Source organism: Spinacia oleracea, chromosome 1, assembly GCF_020520425.1.
Source record: "Spinacia oleracea cultivar Varoflay chromosome 1, BTI_SOV_V1, whole genome shotgun sequence".
Lineage (NCBI taxonomy): Eukaryota > Viridiplantae > Streptophyta > Magnoliopsida > Caryophyllales > Amaranthaceae > Spinacia > Spinacia oleracea.
Window position 1 is genome coordinate 95,606,474 of NC_079487.1, and position 26,345 is coordinate 95,632,818.

Consider the following 26,345-nt stretch of genomic DNA (forward strand, 5'->3'; position numbering starts at 1 on the left):
GTAAAAGTCTTTTGGACATGCTCTGTTGAGGTTGGTGAAGTCTACACACATCCTCCACAATCCACTCGGCCTTTTCACCATTACTACATTTGCCAGCCATTCAGGGTAATCGCATGGGTCAATGAAACCTGCCGCCAAGAGTTTCTCAACCTCTTCTTGTATTGCTGTCATTTTCTCCGTGGAGAAGTTGCGTTTTCTTTTTGTCTTACTGGCCTAATATTTCTGTCTGCGTTTAATCGGTGGACTATCACGTCTGGATCAATACCAGGCATCTCATCTGCGGAAAACGCGAAGACGTCGGCATGCTCTCTTAGCAGGCTTATGAGATTGACCTTCACGTCGCTTTCCATTTCTGTACCAATTACAACCGTTTGATCCTGCCGACCGATTTCCAATTATATATTTTCCGTCTAACCATCTGGCAGTGGTCTTGGTATTGTTTCTGGTCTTTCGTCAAAGTGCTCCATGTCCAGGTCAGTTCGGCCTCTTTTGGCCGTGGCTTTTCTTGTCAAGTTTATCTCAGGGACCATTCTTCCCGGCGTTCTCAACGCCGTTAAGTAACAGGATCTCGCCGCCTCCTGACTTCCCCTTATCTTTGCCGGTATTTCCAGGTTTGATATGTATATCATTGTCAAGTGATAAGTGGAGACTATTGCCTGTGTGTCGTGTATGAATGGGCGACCGATGATCACATTATAGGCCGCCGGCACTTTGATGATTAAGAATTCCACCATGAGGTCCAATTTTCACCGGCAGTCTGATGCTACCCTCTGGGTATACCGTAGATCCTGAGAAACCGATTACTGGGTAGTTCACCCTTGCCAGCTCTTCCTCTCGTATGTGTAGTTTCTTGAATGCATCCCAAAATATGATGTTTGCTGAGCTACCTCCGTCTACCAGTACTCGATTCACATCGGCATTTGCTATATCAATTGTCAGAACTAATGGGTCATCATGTGGGAAAATGATGCCTCTGTAATCCGATTCCGAGAAGGTCATCACTGGTATGCTGGGTGGGCTTGGCCAAGCCCTAGTGCTGTGATAATTCACCATGTGCCTGTGTTCCTCCAAACTCCTGTTGGCGCCGCTTATCGTCCCTCCATGGACAGGGCCGCCAGAGATGACAAATACATTCGGCTTTTTCCTGTTATCCCTTTGTTCTGCTCTAGCACTGGTTTTTGGTGGTCTTTGCTCTATTCTGGGCGGTTGATACGGCTGTTCGATTCCGGGATATTGTTGCTGATTTTGCTGTTGTTGTGGCCGGTAGGAATTGGCAGTGTTTCCTCCGGCCGGGTTGTAGTTACCATTTCCTTGTCTCGCCCTATACTGCGAGAAATATGTTAGGTTATGATACATATGACAATTCATAAATCATGCGGAAAAACCATAAAGCCAGGAAAACATATTATTTACACATAATCATTTAGCATAGTTTAGATGCATACTCTTTGTTGCGTGCCCTCCCTAGCTGCGCCCGAACCGAACAAGAACGAGTCTTTAGGACTCCAAGTGTCGTCCCTCCGTAGATAGTCCACAGCACGTCCGGATCCGCCTTAAGATTGACCAACTAGAATCGCCCTTAAGGTACTTAGAATTTTCGGCACTTTATAGGCAATTGTATGACTGAATTTTGCTCTCAAAAACTCACTTTGAATACTTGAATGCTCGATGTAAATATGTGACCCTAGGCACCTATTTATAGAGTTATGGAAAAGGATTTGGAATCCTATTAGGATACTAATTTATTTAATTATAATCCTACTAGGACTCTAATTAAATAAACTAAATCTTTTAGGATTAGATTTAATCATATGACAAATCCCGGTAGCTTTAGGATTCGAGTAGCACACAAACACACACGCACGCACAGCAGCCCACGAGGGGCGCCATGCGCGCGCGCGCAGCCCGCGAGCTCGCAGCCCACTGCCGCAAGCCCACACGCTGCCGTAGCCTTGGCGCGCGCTGGGCCTGCCTTGCGGTGGGCCTGGCGCAGCCTTGGCTGGTGCGTTTGTGGCGCGCTGGCTTGCTGGGCGATGGCCCGGCTTCGTGCTGGGCCTTCGTCTGGCAGGCCTCGTCCGATGCTAATTCGTACGATACGCTTCCGATTAATTTCCCGATTCCGGAATTCATTTCCGATACGAACAATATTCAATATTTCCGATTCCGGAATCAATTTCCGTTTCGAACAAATATTTAATATTTCCGTTTCCGGAATTATTTTCCGATTCCGATAATATTTCCGATTCTGACAATATTTCCGTTTCCGGCAATATTTCCGATTCCGGCAATATTTCCATTTCCGATAATATTTTCCGATACGTACCATGTTTCCGTTTCCGGTAACATCTACGACTTGGATAATATTTATATTTCCGATACGATCCATATTTCCGTTTCCGGAAATATCATCGTTTCCGGAGTATTCATTTCTTGCCTGTGACGATCTCAGCTCCCACTGAAACCAAGATCCGTCGATTCCGAATATCCATAGATGGAGTATTTAATGCCATTAAATACTTGATCCGTTTACGTACTATTTGTGTGACCCTACGGGTTCAGTCAAGAGTAAGCTATGGATTAATATCATTAATTCCACTTGAACTGAAGCGGCCTCTAGCTAGGCATTCAGCTCACTTGATCTCACTGAATTATTAACTTGTTAATTAATACTGAACCGCATTTATTAGACTTAACATTGAATGCATACTTGGACCAAGGGCATTATTTCCTTCAGTCTCCCACTTGTCCTTAGGGACAAGTGTGCATTTCCTAATTCCTTTGTTGCTCGATGCTTGCTCTTGAACATAAGGTAAGAGTTGTCATCCTTATTATGTCCAGAGGTGTTTCTCGGTTTCAGAGTTCAACTGATCAAATAAACAGATAATCATAGCCTATGATTCATCCGAGCACGGCCATGCATTTCACAGTTTCTAGCTCTCCGAGTGGCCTTGTACAACTTTTAAGCATCTCATCCCGATTTATGGGTGGACAATCCCAATCTTGCGATCTTGAGATTAGACTTCGTTTGATAGGTGATTACCTGAGCGTTGCCTTTATAGCTTCCTTTTACGGTGCGACGGTTGGTCAACGTCAAAGCAACCAGTTCTCAAACAAGTAATCTCAAATCACTCAGGTATTGAGGATTAATGTCTAATAATTTTAATGAAATTTACTTATGACAGATTTTCATCTCTTACAGTAAAGTTTCATAGGTCTTGTCCGATACTAGTCTTCCCAAAGTAAGTATCTATGCAAATGATTATGACATTGCCATGTCCACATAGTTCAAGAAACAGAACTACTAGTCATCTTGCATTCTAGTCGTCTAAAGTTTTCTATGCGTCCAATTTTATAGAAAACTCCGACTAGGGACCATTTTCAACCTTTGACATTCAAGTTCACTTGATAGACATTTCTTAGTCACAGGACTGGTCCTGACAGTCTATCTTGAATATATCGTCAAATTGAAGGGACTCATCATTTAATAAACCACAAATTAAATGGAAAAATGAATTCTTTTCATTTATTGTGAATGATTAACCAATAATGTTTTACAAAGATTTAAACTCTAAAACTTTAAAACATTAAACAGGGTCATCAAAGCCATTCTCCAATATGCTTGATTCCCATAGCTGCAGTGTGCGAGTTGTGCTTCGCCTGCGGCAGAGGTTTAGTCAATGGATCTGATATGTTGTCAACAGTTCCAATCTTGTTTATCTCGACTTCTTTTCTTTCAACGAACTCTCGTAGAAGGTGAAATCTACGAAGTACATGCTTGACTCTCTGGTGGTGTCTAGGCTCCTTTGCCTGTGCAATAGCTCCGTTATTATCACAATACAGGGCTATTGGTCCTTTAATGGAGGGGACTACACCAAGTTCACCTATGAACTTCCTTAGCCATATAGCTTCCTTTGCTGCTTCATGTGCAGCAATGTACTCCGCTTCAGTTGTAGAATCCGCAATAGTGCTTTTCTTAGAACTTTTCCAGCTTACTGCTCCTCCGTTGAGGCAGAAGACAAACCCAGACTGTGATCTGAAATCATCTTTGTCGGTTTGGAAACTTGCGTCCGTATAGCCTTTAACAATTAATTCATCATCTCCACCATAGACCAGGAAGTCATCTTTGTGCCTTTTTAGGTACTTCAGAATATTCTTGGCAGCAGTCCAATGCGCCTCTCCTGGGTCTGACTGGTATCTGCTCGTAGCACTGAGTGCGTACGCAACATCCGGGCGTGTACATATCATAGCATACATTATTGAACCAATCAATGATGCATATGGAATCCCATTCATTCGTCTACGTTCATCAAGTGTTTTTGGGCACTGATTCTTGCTTAGAGTCATTCCATGAGACATGGGTAGGTAGCCTCGCTTGGAGTCCGCCATCTTGAACCTATCAAGCACCTTATTGATATAAGTGCTTTGACTAAGTCTAATCATCCTTTTAGATCTATATCTGTAAATCTTGATGCCCAATATGTACTGTGCTTCTCCTAGATCTTTCATTGAAAAACATTTCCCAAGCCAAATCTTGACAGAGTTCAACATAGGAATGTCATTTCCGATAAGTAATATGTCGTCGACATATAATACTAGGAAAGCAATTTTGCTCCCACTGACCTTCTTGTATACACAAGATTCGTCTGCGTTCTTGATGAAACGAAAGTCACTGACTGCTTCATCAAAACGTATATTCCAGCTCCTGGATGCCTGCTTCAATCCGTAGATTGACTTCTTTAGCTTGCATACCTTTTTAGCATTCTTTGGATCCTCAAAACCTTCAGGCTGTGTCATAAACACATTTTCTGTTAAAACGCCGTTTAAGAAAGCAGTTTTGACATCCATCTGCCATATTTCGTAATCGTAATATGCAGCGATTGCTAACATTATCCGAATAGACTTTAGCATTGCAACTGGTGAAAAGGTTTCATCGTAATCCACACCGTGGACTTGCCTGTAACCTTTTGCAACCAATCTAGCTTTGAAAACTTCAAGTTTCCCATCTTTGTCCTTTTTCAGTTTGAAAACCCATTTGCTTCCAATGGCTTGGTAGCCATCTGGCAAATCGACCAAATCCCATACTTGGTTTTCAGACATGGAGTCTAATTCAGATTGCATGGCTTCTTGCCATTGCTTGGAGCTAGGGCTCGTCATAGCTTGTTTGTAAGTCGCAGGTTCATCACTTTCAAGTAATAGAACGTCATAGCTCTCGTTCGTCAAAATACCTAAGTACCTTTCCGGTTGAGATTTATATCTGTGCGATCTACGCGGGGTAACATTTCTAGTTTGACCATGATTCTCACCAGATTCTTTTAAAGATCTCTGAGTTTCATCCTGAATGTCATCTTGAGCATTCTCTAGAGTTTGTTGTTCGACTCGAATTTCTTCGAGGTCTACTTTTCTCCCACTTGTCATTTTGGAAATGTGATCTTTCTCCAAAAAGACACCATCTCGAGCAACAAACACCTTGTTCTCAGATGTATTGTAGAAGTAATACCCCTTGTTTCCTTTGGATAGCCCACAAGGATACATTTGTCAGATTTTGGATGAAGTTTGTCTGAAATCAATCGTTTGACGTATACTTCACATCCCCAAATCTTCAGAAAAGACACATTTGGAGGCTTTCCAAACCATAATTCATATGGAGTCTTTTCGACAGCTTTAGACGGAGCTCTATTTATAGTGAGTGCAGCTGTATTTAGTGCATGTCCCCAAAATTCTAATGGAAGTTTGGCCTGACCCATCATTGACCTGACCATGTCTAGCAAGGTTATGTTCCTCCGTTCCGACACTGTTCCATTGTGGTGTTCCAGGAGGAGTCAATTCTGATAGAATTCCACATTCTTTCAGATGGTCATCAAATTCATAGCTCAGATATTCACCGCCTCCATCAGACCACAGTGCCTTAATCTTCTTGCCTAATTGATTCTCTACTTCACTCTGAAATTCCTTGAATTTGTCAAAGGATTCAGACTTATGCTTCATTAGGTAGACATAACCATATCTACTGAAGTCATCAGTGAAAGTGATAAAGTAGCTGAAACCACCTCTAGCATTTGTACTCATTGGTCCACATACATCTGTATGGATTAAACCCAATAGTTCATTTGCTCTTTCTCCAACTTTAGAGAAAGGTTGCTTTGTCATTTTGCCAAGTAAACATGATTCGCATTTACCATAATCCTCTAAGTCAAATGGTTCTAGAATTCCTTCCTTTTGAAGTCTTTCTAAGCGTTTCAAGTTTATATGGCCTAATCGACAATGCCACAGATAAGTGAGATCTGAATCATCCTTTTTGGCCCTTTTGGTATTTATGTTATATACTTGTTTGTCGTGATCTAATAAATAAAGTCCATTGACTAATCTAGCAGATCCATAAAACATCTCTTTAAAATAAAACGAACAACTATTGTCTTTTATTAAAAAGGAAAATCCCTTAGCATCTAAGCAAGAAACTGAAATGATGTTTTTAGTAAGACTTGGAACATGGAAACATTCTTCCAGTTCCAAAACTAGCCCGGAGGGCAACGACAAATAGTAAGTTCCTACAGCTAATGCAGCAATCCGTGCTCCATTTCCCACTCGTAGGTCGACTTCACCCTTGCTTAACTTTCTACTTCTTCTTAGTCCCTGTGGATTGGAACATAAGTGTGAGCCACAACCTGTATCTAATACCCAAGAAGTTGAATTAGCAAGTATACAGTCTATAACGAAAATACCTGAAGATGGAACTACTGTTCCGTTCTTCTGATCTTCCTTTAGCTTCAAGCAATCTCTCTTCCAATGCCCCTTCTTCTTGCAGTAGAAGCATTCGGATTCAGAAGTGGGTTGACTGACCTTCCTCTTTACAGATTTGGCGCCAGTTTGCTTAGTTGGGCTGGCCTTGTTGCCACCTTTCTTAGCATTCCTCTTCTTTCCAGATTTCTTGAACTTGCCCCCACGCACCATAAGCACATCCTGCTTATCACTTTTGAGCGTCTTTTCAGCGGTCTTCAGCATACCATGAAGCTCAGTGAGCGTTTTGTCCAGACTATTCATACTGTAGTTCAGTTTGAACTGATCATACCCGCTATGAAGAGAATGGAGGATGGTGTCTATAGCCATTTCCTGAGAAAATTGCTGATCCAGCCGACTCATATTCTCAATGAGTCCAATCATTTTGAGAACATGTGGACTTACGGGCTCGCCTTTCTTAAGCTTGGTCTCAAGAATTTGCCTATGAGTCTCGAATCTTTCGACTCGAGCCAGATCTTGGAACATGTTCTTTAACTCACTGATGATTGTGAAAGCATCTGAGTTGATGAACGTTTTCTGCAGATCCGCACTCATGGTGGCGAGCATTAGACATTTCACATCCTTGTTGGCATCAATCCAACGATTGAGGGCTGCCTGAGTGACCCCGTCGCCTGCGGCTTCGGGCATCGCCTCTTCTAGGACATACTCCTTTTCTTCCTGCATAAGAACTATTTGCAAGTTCCTTTGCCAGTCAAGGAAGTTCTTCCCGTTCAACTTCTCCTTTTCGAGAATTGATCGAATGTTGAATGAATTGTTGTTTGCCATATTTAAAACTACAATTGAAAAGAATAAACAAATAAATAACCATTCACAGTTTCTCTTAATAAACTTAAATTCTAGCATACATGCATAATTCAATGTTTATTAAGCATTTTATTCAAGTTATGTGTTCCGGCAGGTGTGAATAAAATGATTCCAAGATCCTAAAATCATTGAAGAACTAAGCACAGTTTGTCGACTTAATCCTAAAACATCTTAGGTAAGCAAAAGCCTTTTGCTAATAGTCTAGAAACTATTCTTGGTTGATAGGTACGTCTAAGAACTTATTAGGTAAACCTATCGATTTTGCCACGACATAAAAGGACTCCTTACTTATATCGTTGAGTTTCACCAAAACTAACATGTACTCACAATTATTTGTGTACCTTGCCCCTTTAGGACCAATAAGTAACACCTCGTTGAGCGAAAACTATTACTAGATTGATGTAAAGGATATCCAAGCAAGTGTATATTTTGGCATGGAACCTTTTAACTCAATTTTTAAGTTTGGAACTTAAGGCTCTTACTATGTTGGTTAGATTTTAAGTGAACTAAAATCCTTAATCATGCAACATAATCAAGCTTTTGATCTCATGCATTTTAAGACATATTTAAAAGCAATAAATAACTTAAAACATGCATAAGATAAATGTGATCTAGTATGGCCCGACTTCATCTTGAAGCTTTAACTTCAAAGTCCGTCTTGAAAATCTCCGTGGGAGGCACCATTTTCTTCAAATAGGATAAGCTATAATTAAAACTAATTACAACTATTTGATGGTACGCAGACCATATTTGAATTGAAAAACAACTTTGGTACTTTAGACCAATTACATTCAAATTAATGGTACGCAGACCATATTTTCTATCCTATTTGGGCCATACTAGTCACTTCATAACCTACAAAACAGTACATATACAATATATACCATTCACCCATTCATTATCATGAATGGCCCACATAGCTGGTTAGTAAAACACATTATGCATCACGTAAACATTTGCAGCAATTAATCAAGGGCACCAATAATCTACCAATTATTCAGTCCTTATTAATTCTAATCAAGTTGTTTTAACCTTAAGGATTTGTAGACCTAATCAAGAGTTTATGACTAAAAGGGCTCCCACTTAAACCAATAAATTCACATGCTTTACTAATTTTAAACATAAAAATGTATTTCTAGTCTAACCGGAAACATACAAATTTAATTAAAATTTAAAGCTCATATAAATTTATAATTGAATCCAAAAAGTTTAATTTAATTTCAGTCGTATTTAAATTAATTCATGATTTTAATTTTAGTAAAATAATTAGAATAAATAAAATTTAATATAATTACAATATTCAAAATTAAAATCCAAGAAAATAATTTAAATTATTAATTTTAAAATTAATTAAAATTACGTAAACTGAAAATTTCAAATTAAAATTTCAAAACGATCCAATCGCAACGCAACAACCCCACGCAACGCACGCCCATGGGCCACACGCACACAGCCATCGCTGGCCATGTGCGCGCAGCCCATGCGCTGCGTCGCATCGCTGCTGCTGCTCTCCTTCGCAAGGCATCACGCGAGCTGGTGCTCGCTGCGCGCGCCAGCACTCGATGCACGCGAGCCATCGCTCGCTGCGCTCGCTCGCCAGCGCTCGCTTCATGCGAGCCAGCGCGCGCTCGCCAGCAATCGCTTTATGCGGGCCATTGCTCGCTGCGCGCGCTTGCCAACGCTCGATCCTGCGAGCCTCGCTCGCTGCGCGAGGCATCGACGCTGGGCGTAGCACTCGTGGCACGCGAGCTTGCACACGCTGCGCGCGAGGCTCCGCACGCTTGCGCGAGGCAGTGCGCGCTGTGGCGTAGCTCGCTTGCTGCCCACACGCGACTGCTGTGCCTTGCTTTCGCCCTCGCCCATTCGTCCATTGCTCACAGCCCACGACACAAGGCAGGGCTGCTGCCTTGTGCTCGTGCACCATGGCCTTGCTCATTGCATTCGTGCCGCATGGGCGACGAGCTCCCTTGCTCGTCGTCACATGCCCGCACTATACAACACCCCTTAAGGGTAACACGTAGCGTCCATTGCTTTGTGCGTGCAAGTTATATGAGCGAATCGCATAAAATTTAAAAAATTTATATTTAAAATTAATGAAAAATTAATAAATAATATTAATTTCATAATTTTAGGGCGAAAAAATCGAAAATTTATTATTCAATTGATTTCCGATTAACATGGATTCAAGTCTAGGTCATAAAAATTTAAAATTTAACATAAATTTACAATTTTTATGGTGGTTTTTAATCATAGGTATCTAATTAAATTATAATTAATTATGAAAATCAAATTAATTCTAAATTATTCTAATTTTCAACAAATTAATCATAATTACAAATTAGATTGCATAATTAACAAGGCTAGGAATTCAAACTTGTTAAAAATATACAGTAGGTCAATCAAAAATTCAAGATTTATCAACAAGAACCGCAAATATTTAATTTAACATCTTAAATTTACGAAATTTTGCGTTCGAAAAACTAAAACCTCCGAAAAGTCAGAGTTAGGCTTCGAATTTGGGAATTCTGGGTTCGGCCGAAAAACACTATTTTGTCAAAATTTTAGAATGCCTTTTACATGCGGAATTGACACAAAAATCACTCGATTTGGATGAGTAACGAAGAAACTGCCGAAAAATTGCGTACGTATAATTAAATAAACGCAATTTGCAATTAATTAACAATTACGAAAATTAATCACCCCTTTTAATTCTTGCAAATTTGTAATATTTAACCATGTTCATGCAATTTTAGATTATGAAAATAATAAGAGGCTCGTGATACCACTGTTAGGTTATGATACATATGACAATTCATAAATCATGCGGAAAAACCATAAAGCCAGGAAAACATATTATTTACACATAATCATTTAGCATAGTTTAGATGCATACTCTTTGTTGCGTGCCCTCCCTAGCTGCGCCCGAACCGAACAAGAACAAGTCTTTAGGACTCCAAGTGTCGTCCCTCCGTAGATAGTCCACAACACGTCCGGATCCGCCTTAAGATTGACCAACTAGAATCGCCCTTAAGGTACTTAGAATTTTCGGCACTTTATAGGCAATTGTATGACTGAATTTTGCTCTCAAAAACTCACTTTGAATACTTGAATGCTCGATGTAAATATGTGACCCTAGGCACCTATTTATAGAGTTATGGAAAAGGATTTGGAATCCTATTAGGATACTAATTTATTTAATTATAATCCTACTAGTACTCTAATTAAATAAACTAAATCTTTTAGGATTAGATTTAATCATATGACAAATCCCGGTAGCTTTAGGATTCGAGTAGCACACAAACACACACGCACGAACAGCAGCCCACGAGGGGCGCCATGCGCGCGCGCGCAGCCTGCGAGCTCGCAGCCCACTGCCGCAAGCCCACACGCTGCCGTAGCCTTGGCGCGCGCTGGGCCTGCCTTGCGGTGGGCCTGGCGCAGCCTTGGCTGGTGCGTTTGTGGCGCGCTGGCTTGCTGGGCGATGGCCCGGCTTCGTGCTGGGCCTTCGTCTGGCAGGCCTCGTCCGATGCTAATTCGTACGATACGCTTCCGATTAATTTCCCGATTCCGGAATTCATTTCCGATACGAACAATATTCAATATTTCCGATTCCGAAATCAATTTCCGTTTCGAACAAATATTTAATATTTCCGTTTCCGGAATTATTTTCCGATTCCGATAATATTTCCGATTCTGACAATATTTCCGTTTCCGGCAATATTTCCGATTCCGGCAATATTTCCATTTCCGATAATATTTTCCGATACGTACCATGTTTCCGTTTCCGGCAACATCTACGACTTGGATAATATTTATATTTCCGATACGATCCATATTTCCGTTTCCGGCAATATCATCGTTTCCGGAGTATTCATTTCTTGCCTGTGACAATCTCAGCTCCCACTGAAACCAAGATCCGTCGATTCCGAATATCCATAGATGGAGTATTTAATGCCATTAAATACTTGATCCGTTTACGTACTATTTGTGTGACCCTACGGGTTCAGTCAAGAGTAAGCTGTGGATTAATATCATTAATTCCACTTGAACTGAAGCGGCCTCTAGCTAGGCATTCAGCTCACTTGATCTCACTGAATTATTAACTTGTTAATTAATACTGAACCGCATTTATTAGACTTAACATTGAATGCATACTTGGACCAAGGGCATTATTTCCTTCAAAATACCCCTTTCTCACCATGTCCTCAATGTTGTCATTGAGGTCTCTGCAGCCCTCTGTGAGGTGGCCGTGTTCATTATGGAAGTCGCAGAATTTTTTGACATTTCTTTCCCTACTCTGCATTGGTGGCGGCCTTCTCCAACCGTCCATCTTGTTGTTTATGTTGTAAATTGTCGTCCGTGGTGTGTTCAACGGAGTGTAATTATCGAAGAGTCCGCGGGACTCCCTTCTATCCTGCCGGGGTCTCTGATTATGGGGATTGACATTTCTGTTGTTTTGATTTTTCTGACTGCTTCCTTGCTGATTATTACTTTGGTTTAAACTGTTTCCTCCTCTTCCCGTCTGCTGATTGTTATAGCTCGGATTATACCCGGCATTACCACCGGTTCCCACGATGACATTGGAGATTCTCATCATTTCGTCCCCCCTGATGTATTCATTTGCCTTATGTAAAACTTCACCCAGATTTTTGTATGATTTCCGGCTAAGGTATTTCTTGAATTCACATTCCTGCATTCCCCTCATCAAAGCTAGGACCGCAATCTTCTGCTGCAGGTTGGGGATGGTGATTGACTCGTTGTTGAAACGAGTGAGGTAATCCCTTAAAGACTCTCTATCTCTCTGGGCGAACGACATTAATTCTCCTGATGATTTCTTTCTCTTCTGTTTGCTCACAAAGCGCGACAAAAATGCCGCCTGCAATTGTCTGAAGCTATAGATGGACTGAGCATCTATGCTCTTGTACCAGCTCGCCGCGACTCCTAAGAGCGTGGATGGGAATACTGTAATACCTCATATTTTTCTATAATTATAAATATATTTTATTATATTTATAAAACATTTCTTCATATTTATAAAGTATTTTTATAAATTAATTTCATTTAATGAGAATTAAATGCGCTTTTATTTTTAATTAAAATCGAATTTTATTAAATAAATTCAACGAATTTAATCGGGAATTGTTGGGTCGTATTTCGAAAACAAATTTAATAAACTTAAAGGCCGGTTGTTTTGTTTTAATCAAACCCAACAAAGATTGCAAGGAGTAAACTTAAATGAGCCCGGTAATAAGTCCAACTCAAAATTACCCTAACCTAACCCACAAGGGAGAGAAAACCTATAAATAGACCTCATATCAAACCCTCACAACCAAAAATTCAGAAATCTCTCTCTCCTCTTTTTCTTCTCTCCTTGCGACACACTCCACACCCACACTCCCTCTCTTCTTCCTGCGCCCTTGCTTGCGGCGCAAGGCAGCCTCGCCGTCTCTCCCTCTCGCCTTCCCGCAGCCGCAACGTAGCACGTTGTGCCTGCATGCTGTGTGGTTGTGCCTTGCTGCGCTGCCCACTCGTCCCTCACCTCGTCTCGCGTCGCGTCGTAGCACAGCACCCCTAATGTGTGTGCGCGTCTCGCTTGTGCCCAGCGCCCCTCGTCGCCTGTCCCTTGCGCGCGTGCGCCCTGCTGTGGTGCGTTGAGCTGCTGTTGTTGTTGTGTGCTTGTCGTGTGCGATGGTCGGCACACACACACACGATAATTAATCGTTGTTTTAAATTGATCTAATTATTGTGATTAGTTTAAATATTTGGGTTGTTTAAATTAATTAAAACGGTTATGAACACCGTATTGGGTTAGTATTGTGTTTTAATTAAAGGATTTGGTTTTGATGATTGAGTTTATAATTATCAGATTTAATAAGGTTATAAAGTGTTGATTTTTAGAGTCAAAACATGCTTTGAAATAAACTATTGTTAGGGTTTTTGATTTCAATTTAATTAAGCAATTGATTCTGTTATTCCAGTAGGAACACGCACAAGAGGGGGGGGGTGAATTGTAATTAGAACTTTGATAAAGTTTCTTGCGGAACTTAAGAAACAATTAAGAAACTGAGAATAGAGAAGACAATAACAACAATTGTGAAAACTTCTTGATACTAATCAAGAAGAGAATTCTTTTATTATGGTAATGCCTCGATTACAATAATCTCTCCAACACAAGTTCCTCTCAAACTCGTGTTCCTCACAGTAATCTACTTCGATTACAACTCCTTAACTTCTCTCTCTCAGACTTAAACTCTAAGTCTAAACAGGATAACTCTATCCTTACTAATACAAAATATAATTCGTGTTTGGATAACTCTAGATATTAATAATGCTTTTGTGAGGATATAAGAAACTTAGGAACTTTGAATTAACTAGGACACAAACTGTTTTAGAAAATCTTAGACAAAACGTTTTTAGGAAAGCAAAAACTCTCAGAATGTTTGTGTACTTTAAACCAAAAACGATTTCCCTTTTATAGTGTTTATCCTTAGGGTTAGTTCCCTTCAAAACCTCAACTGCTAACTGCCAGCACTTTGGTCTCCACGTCCCTTGACTTGAGGAACAAGGGGAAGACCACTTCCCACGTTCAGCCATGAAGCAGTTGGTGATTTGACTTAATCAAACCCTAAAACATTTCTTTAAAACAGATTTTATTTATCTACAAAAACTTAGGAGAATTTTTAGGAAAATAAGTTTTGTTTAAATAAAATAAAACGTAAATCTATTTTATATTAAATATGCAAAACTTGTTTTTATTTATAAAATGTTTTCCATAAAAATCGCTTCCAATAAAATAAATGGCCTAATTAAATCATAAGTTCCTTGAGTACTCTATATACCATTAGCATAATTAATATTTACATAAAATTCTAAGTACAGTGGACTACCTAGACTTCATGTCTTCCCTTTGTCTGGAACTTGCAACTCAGAAGCTTCAGACGTTCCAGCCAAGGAACATTGATGAGTTCCTCTCTAGCTAACACAGGAACTCTTGGCTATGAGTCTGTAATAGTTCTTGTGGATATTCGGAACTCTTGATATGTAACTGTGTTGCTCCTCTTGTGACTTCAAACTGGAACAGATACAACTTCCAGCTCTGGAACTCCATTGACTGTTCCAAGTGTACCTCAGGAACTTCACCAGTTTATTCAAGTTCCTATCCTAATAGAAACTTGGGCATATGCCTGTTCAAAGTCATTTAGCAACCATAATCAGGAAGTTTGCAATATGTGTGTGTGTCATCAACCAAAACTTAGGAACAACAATATTCCCCCTTTTTGGTGATGACAACACTTGCAAACTTTTTACAAAGAGAGTAAGTACGAACAAACAAGAACTTATACAGACTATTGTGAAACAGAACATAAAAATTGAAAAACAGAAGAGAAAGATTAGAGAGAAGAAAGAGGAGCACCCTTGGCTTACAGAGAGATTCAGAGAGATTGATTCAGGAACTGGATTGAGTGTGCCTTGGAAGTTTGCACCCATGACTTCCCCCTGTTGACATCAACAAAAAGCATAGCACGAAATATAGCCATTCCAAACACAGTGCCCCACGATCAACGTTTGGCAAGTTAAGCTAGCCTCAAAGTATTAAACTAACTCATACAATAAATTGAAAGCAAGCAGTAATGATCAAGACTAGAAAGCATAGATATGTGTAACCAAGCAAGTCAAAATAAGATGGAACAAATACCCAAGTTTAAAAATTATACAAACCGAAAGCAAAAAAAAAAATTGTTCCATGGCAAAAGATAAAAGAAACATAGGATAGGGTGATTTAGGCTTGGGATGGGGAACCAGAACCAGCAGTTTCTTCTATCACAGTCTCCTCAAAAGATTCCAGATTGTTGATCTTGGTGAGGATTGTGGCACGAGTTGCATTGGCTTGTTCTGAGTAGTGGTGAAGATCGTTTTGGAGAGTCTTGACACTTGTAACCAATGCACCTATGTGGGCCTGCATTGAGCTAATCCTGTGATCTGTTCCCTCCTGTAGTTCCACCAGACGAGCAACTGTTGCCTTTAGCTCCAATATCTGATCATCCTTTGTGTTCCAGGCACCCCCATGATCTTGAACATGTTCCTGTTCAGATGGAACACAACGAGCTTTGGACTTTTTGGAGGATCTGGGTGTCCTTTTTCTTGGCCTAACAGTTTCAGGCAGTTCCTCTTGATTCAGGGGAACAGCATCCTCCTCTATGGGCATCTCCTTGACATCTCCTTCCTCATTTATTTCCATGAAGACAGGCCCTCTTTTCTTGTTCTCCTTCATTGCTACCCTCATGCTCTTTCTTTTTCCTACACTCTTCCTGTTCCCTCGAGGTAAGGGGACCTCTATTTGTTCGAGTTCCTCCTCCTCCTCCACTTCTTCTTTAACTTCAATTCCTTCCTGATCTTCCTCATCTTGTTTCTCTTCCTTTCCAGCCCTAATGACTTTACCCTGAACCACTTTAAGATTTAACAGATGGAGCATTTCAAGTTGAAGGATTTGGGTGGATTTTAAGGGAATCACAAAGTATGGGCTAAGGTCAACTGAGAAGCTTTTGAAGATTTCTGTGAGAAGGGAGGAGTATGGAATTTTGAATTTGGGGATACAGGTGGATAAGTGTTTGATCATGATTGCAGGAAAGTTTATGGGAATTTTCCTTTCAAGACAATACATGAGACATGCATCAAACAGACTTGCTATGTTCCTTTTCTGAGTTCGAGGAACTACACCTCTCCACACAATATTAAACAGTAATTTTTGAAGAGGTGAAAAGCAGTTGTGTGAGGTGGAGGTGGATACTTTAGAATCTCCTCCAATGGAACCAACTATATCTTTCTCATCTACATTATCTATGGTCACTGTGATTTGACCTTTGAGCCACATATCAAAACCCCTATTGGGTGTACCAAACAGCTGTTCCAGATAAGAGGCATCAAATTCGATGCGAGTTCCATTCACTTTACTTGAGCATACATTATCAACACATGCAAAGTTCTTGCAAAATTCTTTCATAGCTTCAGGAATTAAGGGGGATTTGGCATAGGTACTTAACAGACTTACCCACTTTTGTTGTTCAAGGATTTCCATCAACTCTTTAAATTTCGTGGCTTCACACCATGTTGAGTTGATTGCGAACCCCTCGACCAGATTGTTTTCCTTTGCAGTGAGTTTCTTGGACCCTTTTACTTCCCCCTGAGTTTGAGCAATCTCCTCTGTTTCCTCGATGTTTTCACCAGAAGTTTCCACTCGTCGTTTTTTGGATTTTCTTGTGGAGGATCTAGGGTTTGAGATTGGGGATTTCATTTCGATGTCAGTGTTGGTTTGTTCCCCCTGAGTGATTGCGAGCATTGGATTGTGGGATCGAAGAGGAATTGGCGATTGAATGGGTGAGGTATCCATGGGAACAGGTGATGAAGGGTTTCTCTTTCGTTTGAGGGATGTGAGATCAGTGTTGTTGCTTGTGAGAACCATGGTTGAGGTTTTTTATTTTATAGGTGGAAGGAGAGGTGATGTCAGTGGAGAAGGCGTGTGAGAGAGAGAAAGGGGGTTGCATGGATTGATTGTGGAAAGTGAAGAGTTTCTCCTATTTATTGCCAATGGAACCGTTCCAAACATTCTTTGAATATGGGTATTCGGTTTTTAATTAAAAAAAAAAAAAATAGATAAAAATAAAAGGAAAATAAAAAATTGTGTTTGACTTTGACTTGCTTAATTTCGTATCTCTGACTTAACTAGTTTGAAAGGAACTGCTTACCTTGCTCATTTGAAGTGTGAGTGAATTTGCCACGATGGTAAGCTTCAACTATGTTTGCACACAAGATTTTGTGTTTGTAATAGTCTATATGTACCATGATTTTTGCTTTTGCCTTAGAGGAACTCCAATTTGGCAATTACCTTAGCTTGATCATTCCGAGTTCCATTCTCATTTTCTCATGTTTCTCTCTGTTCAAAGGCTTAGTTAAAATATCAGCAATTTGGTGATCAGTTTGGCAAAAGTCTAATTTGATCAAACCTTTCTCAACATTATCTTTAAGGAAATGGTGTCTGATGTGGATGTGTTTGACTCGGGAATGATGAACCGGATCTTTTGAAATACAAATAGCACTAGTGTTATCACAATAGATAGGAACACAATCATAGATAATACCAAAATCTCTTAACTGTTGTTTTATCCATAGAATTTGTGAGCAACAAGCTGCAGCAGCTACATACTCAGCTTCAGCTGTGGATAGAGCAACAGTATTCTGTTTCTTGGAACCCCAAGAAACCATGCATGGACCTAGGAACTGTACCATACCTGATGTGCTTTTTCTATTCACTAAGTCACCTGCATAATCAGCATCTGCATATCCTCTTAGCTCGAAGGATCCACTTCTTGGATAGTAAAGGCATAGGTCATCAGTTCCTTTGAGATATCTTAGTATTCTTTTCACTGCAGTTAGATGGGACTCCTTTGGATTTGATTGAAATCTTGCACATAGTCCTACACTAAAAGAAATGTCAGGTCTACTGGCTGTTAAATATAATAGAGATCCAATCATACCTCTGTATTTTGTTTGATTCACACTTTTCCCATTTGGATCAGTGTCTAATCTGGTAGCAGTTCCCATGGGAGTGTGATTTACTTTGGCTGACTCTAGCTCATATTTCTTTAGGAGTTCCTTCACATACTTTTGTTGGTGTATCATGATTCCCTCCTCGGTTTGCTTGATTTGTAAACCAAGGAAGAAGTTGAGTTCCCCCATCATACTCATTTCAAATTCACTGCTCATCAAGCTTGCAAAATCCTTGCACAAATTTTCATTAGTTGCTCCAAATAATATATCATCAACATAAATTTGAACTACTAACAAGTCAGTTCCTCTAGATTTTAAGAATAAGGTTTTGTCTATTCTACCTCTTTTAAAATCATTTTGAAGGAGGAACTTTGATAATCTCTCGTACCAAGATCTAGGGGCTTGTTTTAGTCCATAGAGAGCCTTATCTAATTTGTAAATGTGATTTGGAAATTCGGGATTTTCAAATCCAGGGGGCTGTTCCACATAAACATCTTCCTCTAAGAAACCGTTTAAGAAAGCACATTTAACATCCATTTGATAAAGTTTAAAACCCATGAAAGCAGCAAAAGCAATTAAGATTCTAATGGCTTCTAATCTAGCAACAGGTGCAAATGTTTCTTCAAAGTCAATGCCTTCCTGTTGATTATAACCTTTGACCACTAACCTTGCTTTGTTCCTTATGATTGTTGCATGTTCATCTTTCTTGTTCCGGAACACCCATTTTAGCCCTATCACCTTCTGGTGCTTTGGTTTGGGTTCCAAGTGCCATACCTTGTTTCTTTTGAATTCATTTAATTCTTCTTGCATGGCAATGATCCAGTCAGCATCTTCCAGAGCCTCAGTGTGATTTTTTGGCTCAAATATGGAGAGGAACGCGTGGAATGCGCAGAAGTTCCTTAGTTGTGACCTTGTCTGAGTTCCTTTTCTGATGTCACTTACAATGAGTTCCATTGGGTGGGACTTTAGATGCTTCCAAGGTTTAGGTTGAAATTGAGCTACTGGTGTTGTGGCATTTTCGTCAGTTCCTTCTATGACCTGAGTTCCCTGTTGGGGTTCCTCTGGTGTTGTTTCTGGATCTTCTTGGTTTTCTGCTTGTTCCTCTAGTACTGGAACTTCTTGATTTTGTTGAGCAGTTCCTCTTGCTGTGTGTTTGCTTATTTGGAACTCCTCATCATTTTCTGCAGCACGAGATAAACCAATCTCGAAAAATTCTTGTTCCTGTACTATGTCAGTTTTGTTAGATTCATCAAATATTATATGTACACTTTCCTCAACACACATAGATCTTTTGTTATAAACTCTATAAGCCTTGCTATTTAAGGCATATCCTAGGAACACTGCCTCGTCGCTTCTTTCATCAAACTTCCCCAAGTTCCTTTTTCCATTGTTGTGGACAAAACATTTGCTCCCAAAGGCTCTAAAGTAAGAGATGTTGGGTTTTATACCTTTTAGTAGCTCATAGGGGGTTTTGTTTAGGATTGCTCGAATCATAACTCTATTTATAATGTAACAAGCAGTATTGACTGCTTCAGCCCAGAAGTTCCTAGGCAAGGAACTGGCTATTAGCATGGTTCTTGCCATGTCCTCTAGGGTTCTATTTTTCCTCTCAACAACTCCATTTTGTTGTGGAGTTCTGGGAGCTGAGAAATTGTGGTCCATACCTTGTTCCTTGCAGTATTCATCGAATTTGTAGTTTTCAAATTCTGTTCCATGATCTGATCTTATATGGATCAGTTGGTGACCTGTGGTTTTCTGGATTTTCTTTGAAAATGTAACAAACTCATCAAACGTTTCATCCTTGCTTGTTAGAAATATGACCCAAGTAAAGCGAGAGTAATCATCAACAATAACTAATACATATTTTTTCCCACTTCTGCTTTGAATTCTCATTGGTCCACATAAGTCCATATGGATGAGTTCCAATGGTTTTGTGGTGCTTACCAATTTCTTAGATTTAAAGGAACTTCGGACATGCTTGCCTTTTGCACATGCATCACACACTTTATCAGTTAGGAACTTGATTGAGGGGAGTCCTCGAACCAGTTCCTTTGATCTTAGTTTGTCAAGCAGCGAGAAACTAGCATGTCCAAACCTCCTGTGCCATAGTAGGGAATTTTCTTCAAAGGCACTGAGGCAGGTTAGATTGTTCCTGGGAACTGTATTGAGATCCACAGAATATGTGTTCCCTTTACGAGTTCCTTCCAAAATAACCTTCCCAGTGTTATTGTTTATGATTTGACCGTTTTCAGAAGTAAAACTTACAGAGTTTCCTTTGTCACAGAATTGAGAGATGCTTAGTAGACTGTGCATCAAACCCTCGACTAAAAATACATTTTCAATGGCGTAGGAACTTGACCTTCCAACTTTTCCAATTCCAATAATTTCTCCTTTCATGTTGTCTCCAAAGGTCACAGTTCCTCCATTGTAGGCTTCTAGTGAGAGGAATTTAGATTTGTCTCCTGTCATGTGTTTGGAACACCCGCTGTCGAGATACCACGAGCTGTTCCCCTTCACTAGAATCTGTAAAGAGATCAAAGGTTAGTTACAGGAACTCGGGTTTCCTCGAGTTCCTTTTCAACTATAACTTCAGACTTCTTAACCCATTTTTGTTTTACATAATTTATGTTTCTTTGATCCTGTTCCTTCATCTTGGAACACTCAGTACTTATGTGACTTCCACTTCCACATGAGAAGCATACTTTTACACTAGGAAGATCCACATACTTCTTCTTATGACTATTTTTATGGTTAAAGCCCAATCCTTCTGTTCTCTTAGATTGAGCATTCTCAATCCATTTGGGAGGAACTTTAGGTGGTTGTCTCTGTGCCCTGGCCATGGATAGTTCCCTTTCCAGTTTCTCTTTTTGTTCCTTGGTGGTGATTAGATCTTTGTTTAAATTTTCTAAGTCGATGTTAAAAATACCCATGTTGATTTCCAAGGATTTTGTAGGATCTAAACTTAAATTAAACATCTTATATTGACTGAGTTGAACTTGTAGAAGGATGTTTTCATTTCTAATTTTTTCGAATGACTCATTAATAGAGGTATTTCTATCTAGTAATTCAAAGAACCTGCCTTGGACATCAGATCTAATATTGTTCAGATAATTTATGTGGTCTTTACTGAGTTCCAAGGCTCTATCACTTTGTGCTTTTAATATACTTAGCTTTTTGTAATCATCTAGAGTTTCTAGCAACAGTTCAATTAGTTTTGACTTTGAGAGACACTGAAGAGTGGAGGAACTTACTTCTTCTGATGGAACTTGATCAGTTCCTTCTGTTCTAGCCATAAGGCAGAGATTTGCAGTTTCTTCATTTGGTTGTTCCTCATCGTCTTCTGAGTCTGTTGCTTCGCCCCATGCAGCTATCATGGCCTTCTTGAAGTTTGGTCTGTTGAAGGTAGACTTGTTAAAGCGATCTTTGACCTGTTCCTTCCCTTTTCCTCTGGTCTTGTCGTTCTCCCACAGAGGGCATTCACGAATTTGGTGATCAGTTTCTCCACATTTGAAGCAACCTTGCTCAGTTTTGGAACTAGTGATTTTCTTGGCAAAGTTCCTTCCTTTCTGGTTTCCTGGTTTGAAGTTCCTATAGAGCTTTCTCATTCTTCTGACCAGCATGGCAGCCTCTTCTTCATCTGGTTCAGATTCATCGAGTTCCTCAGCCTTTAGAGCAAGTCCTCGATTTCTTGAGCTCTCGGGAACAGCAGCTCCAAGATGCAGTTCGTGTGTCATCAAGGAACCAGCAAGTTGTTCAATGTTGAACTTGGTGAAGTCCTTGGTCTCAAACAGTGCAGTGACCTTTGTTCTCCAGCGATCATCTTGTGGCATGCTTCTTAGTATTTTTCTTACCTGTTCATCTGTGGGAATGATTCTACCAAGAGAAACTAATTCATTGGTTATGTTAGTAAATCTAGTGAACATTTCTTGAATAGTTTCTTTTGGAAGCATCTCAAATCTTTCATATTTAGACATCAAAAGGTCAATTTTGGAACGCTTAACTTCATTAGTTCCTTCGTGGGTTACTTGAAGTAGTTCCCAAATCTGTTTTGCGTTCTTGCACCCCATGACTCTGTTGTGTTCATGAGGTCCAAGCCCGCAATGCAAGATTTTGACAGCCATGGCATTCATCTCATATTTATCAAAGTCTTCTTTAGAAAATTCAGACATTGGTTTAGGAACTACCTCGTTTTCAGCATTGGTCTTTGTTACCTCGAAGTCTCCAACTTCAATTACACGCCAAACTTGGTAATTTTCAGCTTTGATGAATATCTCCATTCTATTCTTCCAGTATGAGTAGAACTTGCCATTGAACATAGGTGGCCTTTGTGTCGAGTAACCTTCTTCCAGTTTCTCTTGTGAGTTCATACTTTCAGGAACTTGACTCAAACAGGGTTTCCTGTGTTTTGGTGAGTACTGGCTCTGATACCAACTGTTATTCCAGTAGGAACACGCACAAGAGGGGGGGGGTGAATTGTAATTAGAACTTTGATAAAGTTTCTTGCGGAACTTAAGAAACAATTAAGAAACTGAGAATAGAGAAGACAATAACAACAATTGTGAAAACTTCTTGATACTAATCAAGAAGAGAATTCTTTTATTATGGTAATGCCTCGATTACAATAATCTCTCCAACACAAGTTCCTCTCAAACTCGTGTTCCTCACAGTAATCTACTTCGATTACAACTCCTTAACTTCTCTCTCTCAGACTTAAACTCTAAGTCTAAACAGGATAACTCTATCCTTACTAATACAAAATATAATTCGTGTTTGGATAACTCTAGATATTAATAATGCTTTTGTGAGGATATAAGAAACTTAGGAACTTTGAATTAACTAGGACACAAACTGTTTTAGAAAATCTTAGACAAAACGTTTTTAGGAAAGCAAAAACTCTCAGAATGTTTGTGTACTTTAAACCAAAAACGATTTCCCTTTTATAGTGTTTATCCTTAGGGTTAGTTCCCTTCAAAACCTCAACTGCTAACTGCCAGCACTTTGGTCTCCACGTCCCTTGACTTGAGGAACAAGGGGAAGACCACTTCCCACGTTCAGCCATGAAGCAGTTGGTGATTTGACTTAATCAAACCCTAAAACATTTCTTTAAAACAGATTTTATTTATCTACAAAAACTTAGGAGAATTTTTAGGAAAATAAGTTTTGTTTAAATAAAATAAAACGTAAATCTATTTTATATTAAATATGCAAAACTTGTTTTTATTTATAAAATGTTTTCCATAAAAATCGCTTCCAATAAAATAAATGGCCTAATTAAATCATAAGTTCCTTGAGTACTCTATATACCATTAGCATAATTAATATTTACATAAAATTCTAAGTACAGTGGACTACCTAGACTTCATGTCTTCCCTTTGTCTGGAACTTGCAACTCAGAAGCTTCAGACGTTCCAGCCAAGGAACATTGATGAGTTCCTCTCTAGCTAACACAGGAACTCTTGGCTATGAGTCTGTAATAGTTCTTGTGGATATTCGGAACTCTTGATATGTAACTGTGTTGCTCCTCTTGTGACTTCAAACTGGAACAGATACAACTTCCAGCTCTGGAACTCCATTGACTGTTCCAAGTGTACCTCAGGAACTTCACCAGTTTATTCAAGTTCCTATCCTAATAGAAACTTGGGCATATGCCTGTTCAAAGTCATTTAGCAACCATAATCAGGAAGTTTGCAATATGTGTGTGTGTCATCAACCAAAACTTAGGAACAACAGATTCACAAAATTTAATGACAATCTTAATTATGGGAATCAAATTAAATTTTCAGATTATTTATAAGCTTTAAAAAGTTGGTTTTTAAGGGTTTTAAAGCTAAAAAGTCAATGTTTTTATGTTAGGATTTGAGTTGACTATTTGAGACTATTAAATTAACGATTAACGATTGATTTCTAATTAAACTAAGAGTTTTAGAATCTTAAATAGTTGCTGGAAATTTAGTAAACATGGATAATAATTTAATTCTCTTGTTTTGTTTATAGGAGTTGATTTCTAGTGAGTCGTGATTCGCAAAGTGGACCCCGTACTTAGGTATTCCAGGTACGTACAAGACTAGGGTGACCACCCATCCCTTGAGGACTTTGTGAAGTGTATTGAATGTGAATCATGTGAACTTATATGTTGGAAATTCATGTTTCATGTTTGAGAATGAATATGTTATTATGGATTCATGTTTGATATTGAGAACGAGCATGTTTTTATTATTATTGAATCTATGTGAACGAGCATGTTATGAATTGAATTATGCTTTATAGATTCTATTGAACTATCATGTTATGGACTTTTATAATCTTTGAATTATGTCAAGCATGTTGTTCAAGTTAATTTGCATGAATGAGTATTGCGCATGCAAGTTATTATTATTATGCTATAGTCATGATGTCTAGCATAATTATTGAGCCAGTCAAATATTGCCAGTGAGCAATATATATTTTACCAAAGGGGTAGAATGTGTTATAGAGTCTATGTGAATTGAATTAAGGACAATTCGTGCTAAGGGCACACCCCGCTTGTTAATAGACAATGTCGGGTTATCTCAAACAGTGTTTTTGAGAAGGAACAATGGGAGTAATTTCACTTGAGTCTATGTTTGATCACAAGTCTTAAAGAAGTAAAATAATGAAGAGTCATTGTTGAATTGTTTAATTGTTTAATTGTTTGTATGTTGAGTCTTGTGTAGAGTCTTGAGTCGCCTTGAACATAATATACTAATTAACGTAAAGTGTAACCCAAAGAGCTTCAAAACTCTTGGAACGTATATACCTTGAGTATGAACAATGAGGGGAGTCTTGCCGGAAAACTTGTACTCTTAGAATGATACAAGACGTTGTTTCATTCTCTTTTATGCCGTTGTGCATTGGAATTCCTGTCGGTATGGTCCGACTGTCGGTAGTAGCCCGACTTATTTTGGTGTATGGTTGGCTCCCATCACCCTTTTCTTTCCTTTTGAGGATAATTTACTTTACCCGTTCGAAGCTACTTTTTTTTTTATTAAACTGTGAGTCAAGAGTCGTGTCAAGTGTCGAGTCTTGTCTCCATATTTAATTGTTTATTATATGGCTTTTGCATGTGGATTATTTAATCTGTCTAGTGAAGCATGTTAGAATAGAATGTTATTCTAGCTTGTTGGTACTCAGCTTTTGCTGACTTCGTGCTTCATGTCTTCTGGTCATGGTCTTTGCCTTAATGACCCTATGATGATCCATCAATTGCATTTGCGTTGTTGGGGAGTAGATTTTTAATAAAGCAGGTTGTAGAGATAACTTGCGGGAGAAGTTATCTTGGGATTCGTGTTGAGAGTTTATTCTTCCGTACTTTATAAACTCTATATTTTTTATTTAAAGTCATGACTACTATTTTCAGTTAATGAATTTCAAATGGTTTAACACTTTGGATTTGGGCCTCAACGGTTCCAACTTGTTTTTATAACCATTAACTATTTGTTTAATATGTTTTGAAAGTTAGTTAATTTCGCTGCGTAATTCTGGTAAATAGCCTTAGCCGTTATCATGGTGGCGGTAATATCTTGGTAATTCCTGTGTTTTAAGTCGGAAAATGTTTTATAAAAAGCAAGGAATTATTAGGGTGTTACAAATACCTTGCACCACATGGCGTCGGAATCTGTGTATAACATCATGTGTTGCTCAAAGGTGGTGCAATGATCTTCCGGATCCGTCGTTCCACCATATTTTTCAGTAGGGATTTTTATCTTTTCCATTCTTTCTTCTAGGATTTCTCGGCATAGGGGAAAGTCTTTTGGCTGGATTGTTTGCCTTCTGGAAATCTGTTGTACCGGCGCTCTACGCTCGTACTCTGGGGTGGGATGTGGTTCTGTTTCAGGTTCTTCATTTTCGTGAGGGTCAGGGCACTTTCTTTTTTGTGTTGTGTTTTCTTGGTTGAGGGAGGATAAGAGATTTCTGACGGGCAGGTGGGGATTTGCTGATCTGGCTTTTTTAAGACTACCGACTGAACCCGAGTTTTGGGCGGGTGGTAATTCTGATAAAGCTGCCATTACAGTTGACAACTCTTTTAACTGTTCTCCCGTGAATATAGCCGACAAGGGCGACAGACGTTCCTGTAGCGTCTGCTCTAGGGGTGTTGCGAATTGTTCCCTGGCAGGACTCTCTGTTTCTACTTCATCATCATCCTCCACTATAAAATCTTGCACTGGTTGAGGGATGTTTCTCAT

General features: G+C 39.4%; 1 protein-coding gene across 1 annotated transcript; it reads right to left on the reverse strand.

Annotated features, from left to right (window-relative positions):
- Window positions 1-693: 693 nt before the first annotated feature.
- Window positions 694-26,345, reverse strand: LOC130465528 (uncharacterized). The gene is made up of 3 exons (XM_056834326.1): window positions 25,755-26,345; window positions 11,798-12,475; window positions 694-1,326 (listed from the first exon to the last, which is right to left on the reverse strand). The coding sequence occupies exons 1-3, from the start codon at window positions 26,343-26,345 to the stop codon at window positions 694-696; spliced, it is 1,902 nt and encodes a 633-aa protein (XP_056690304.1).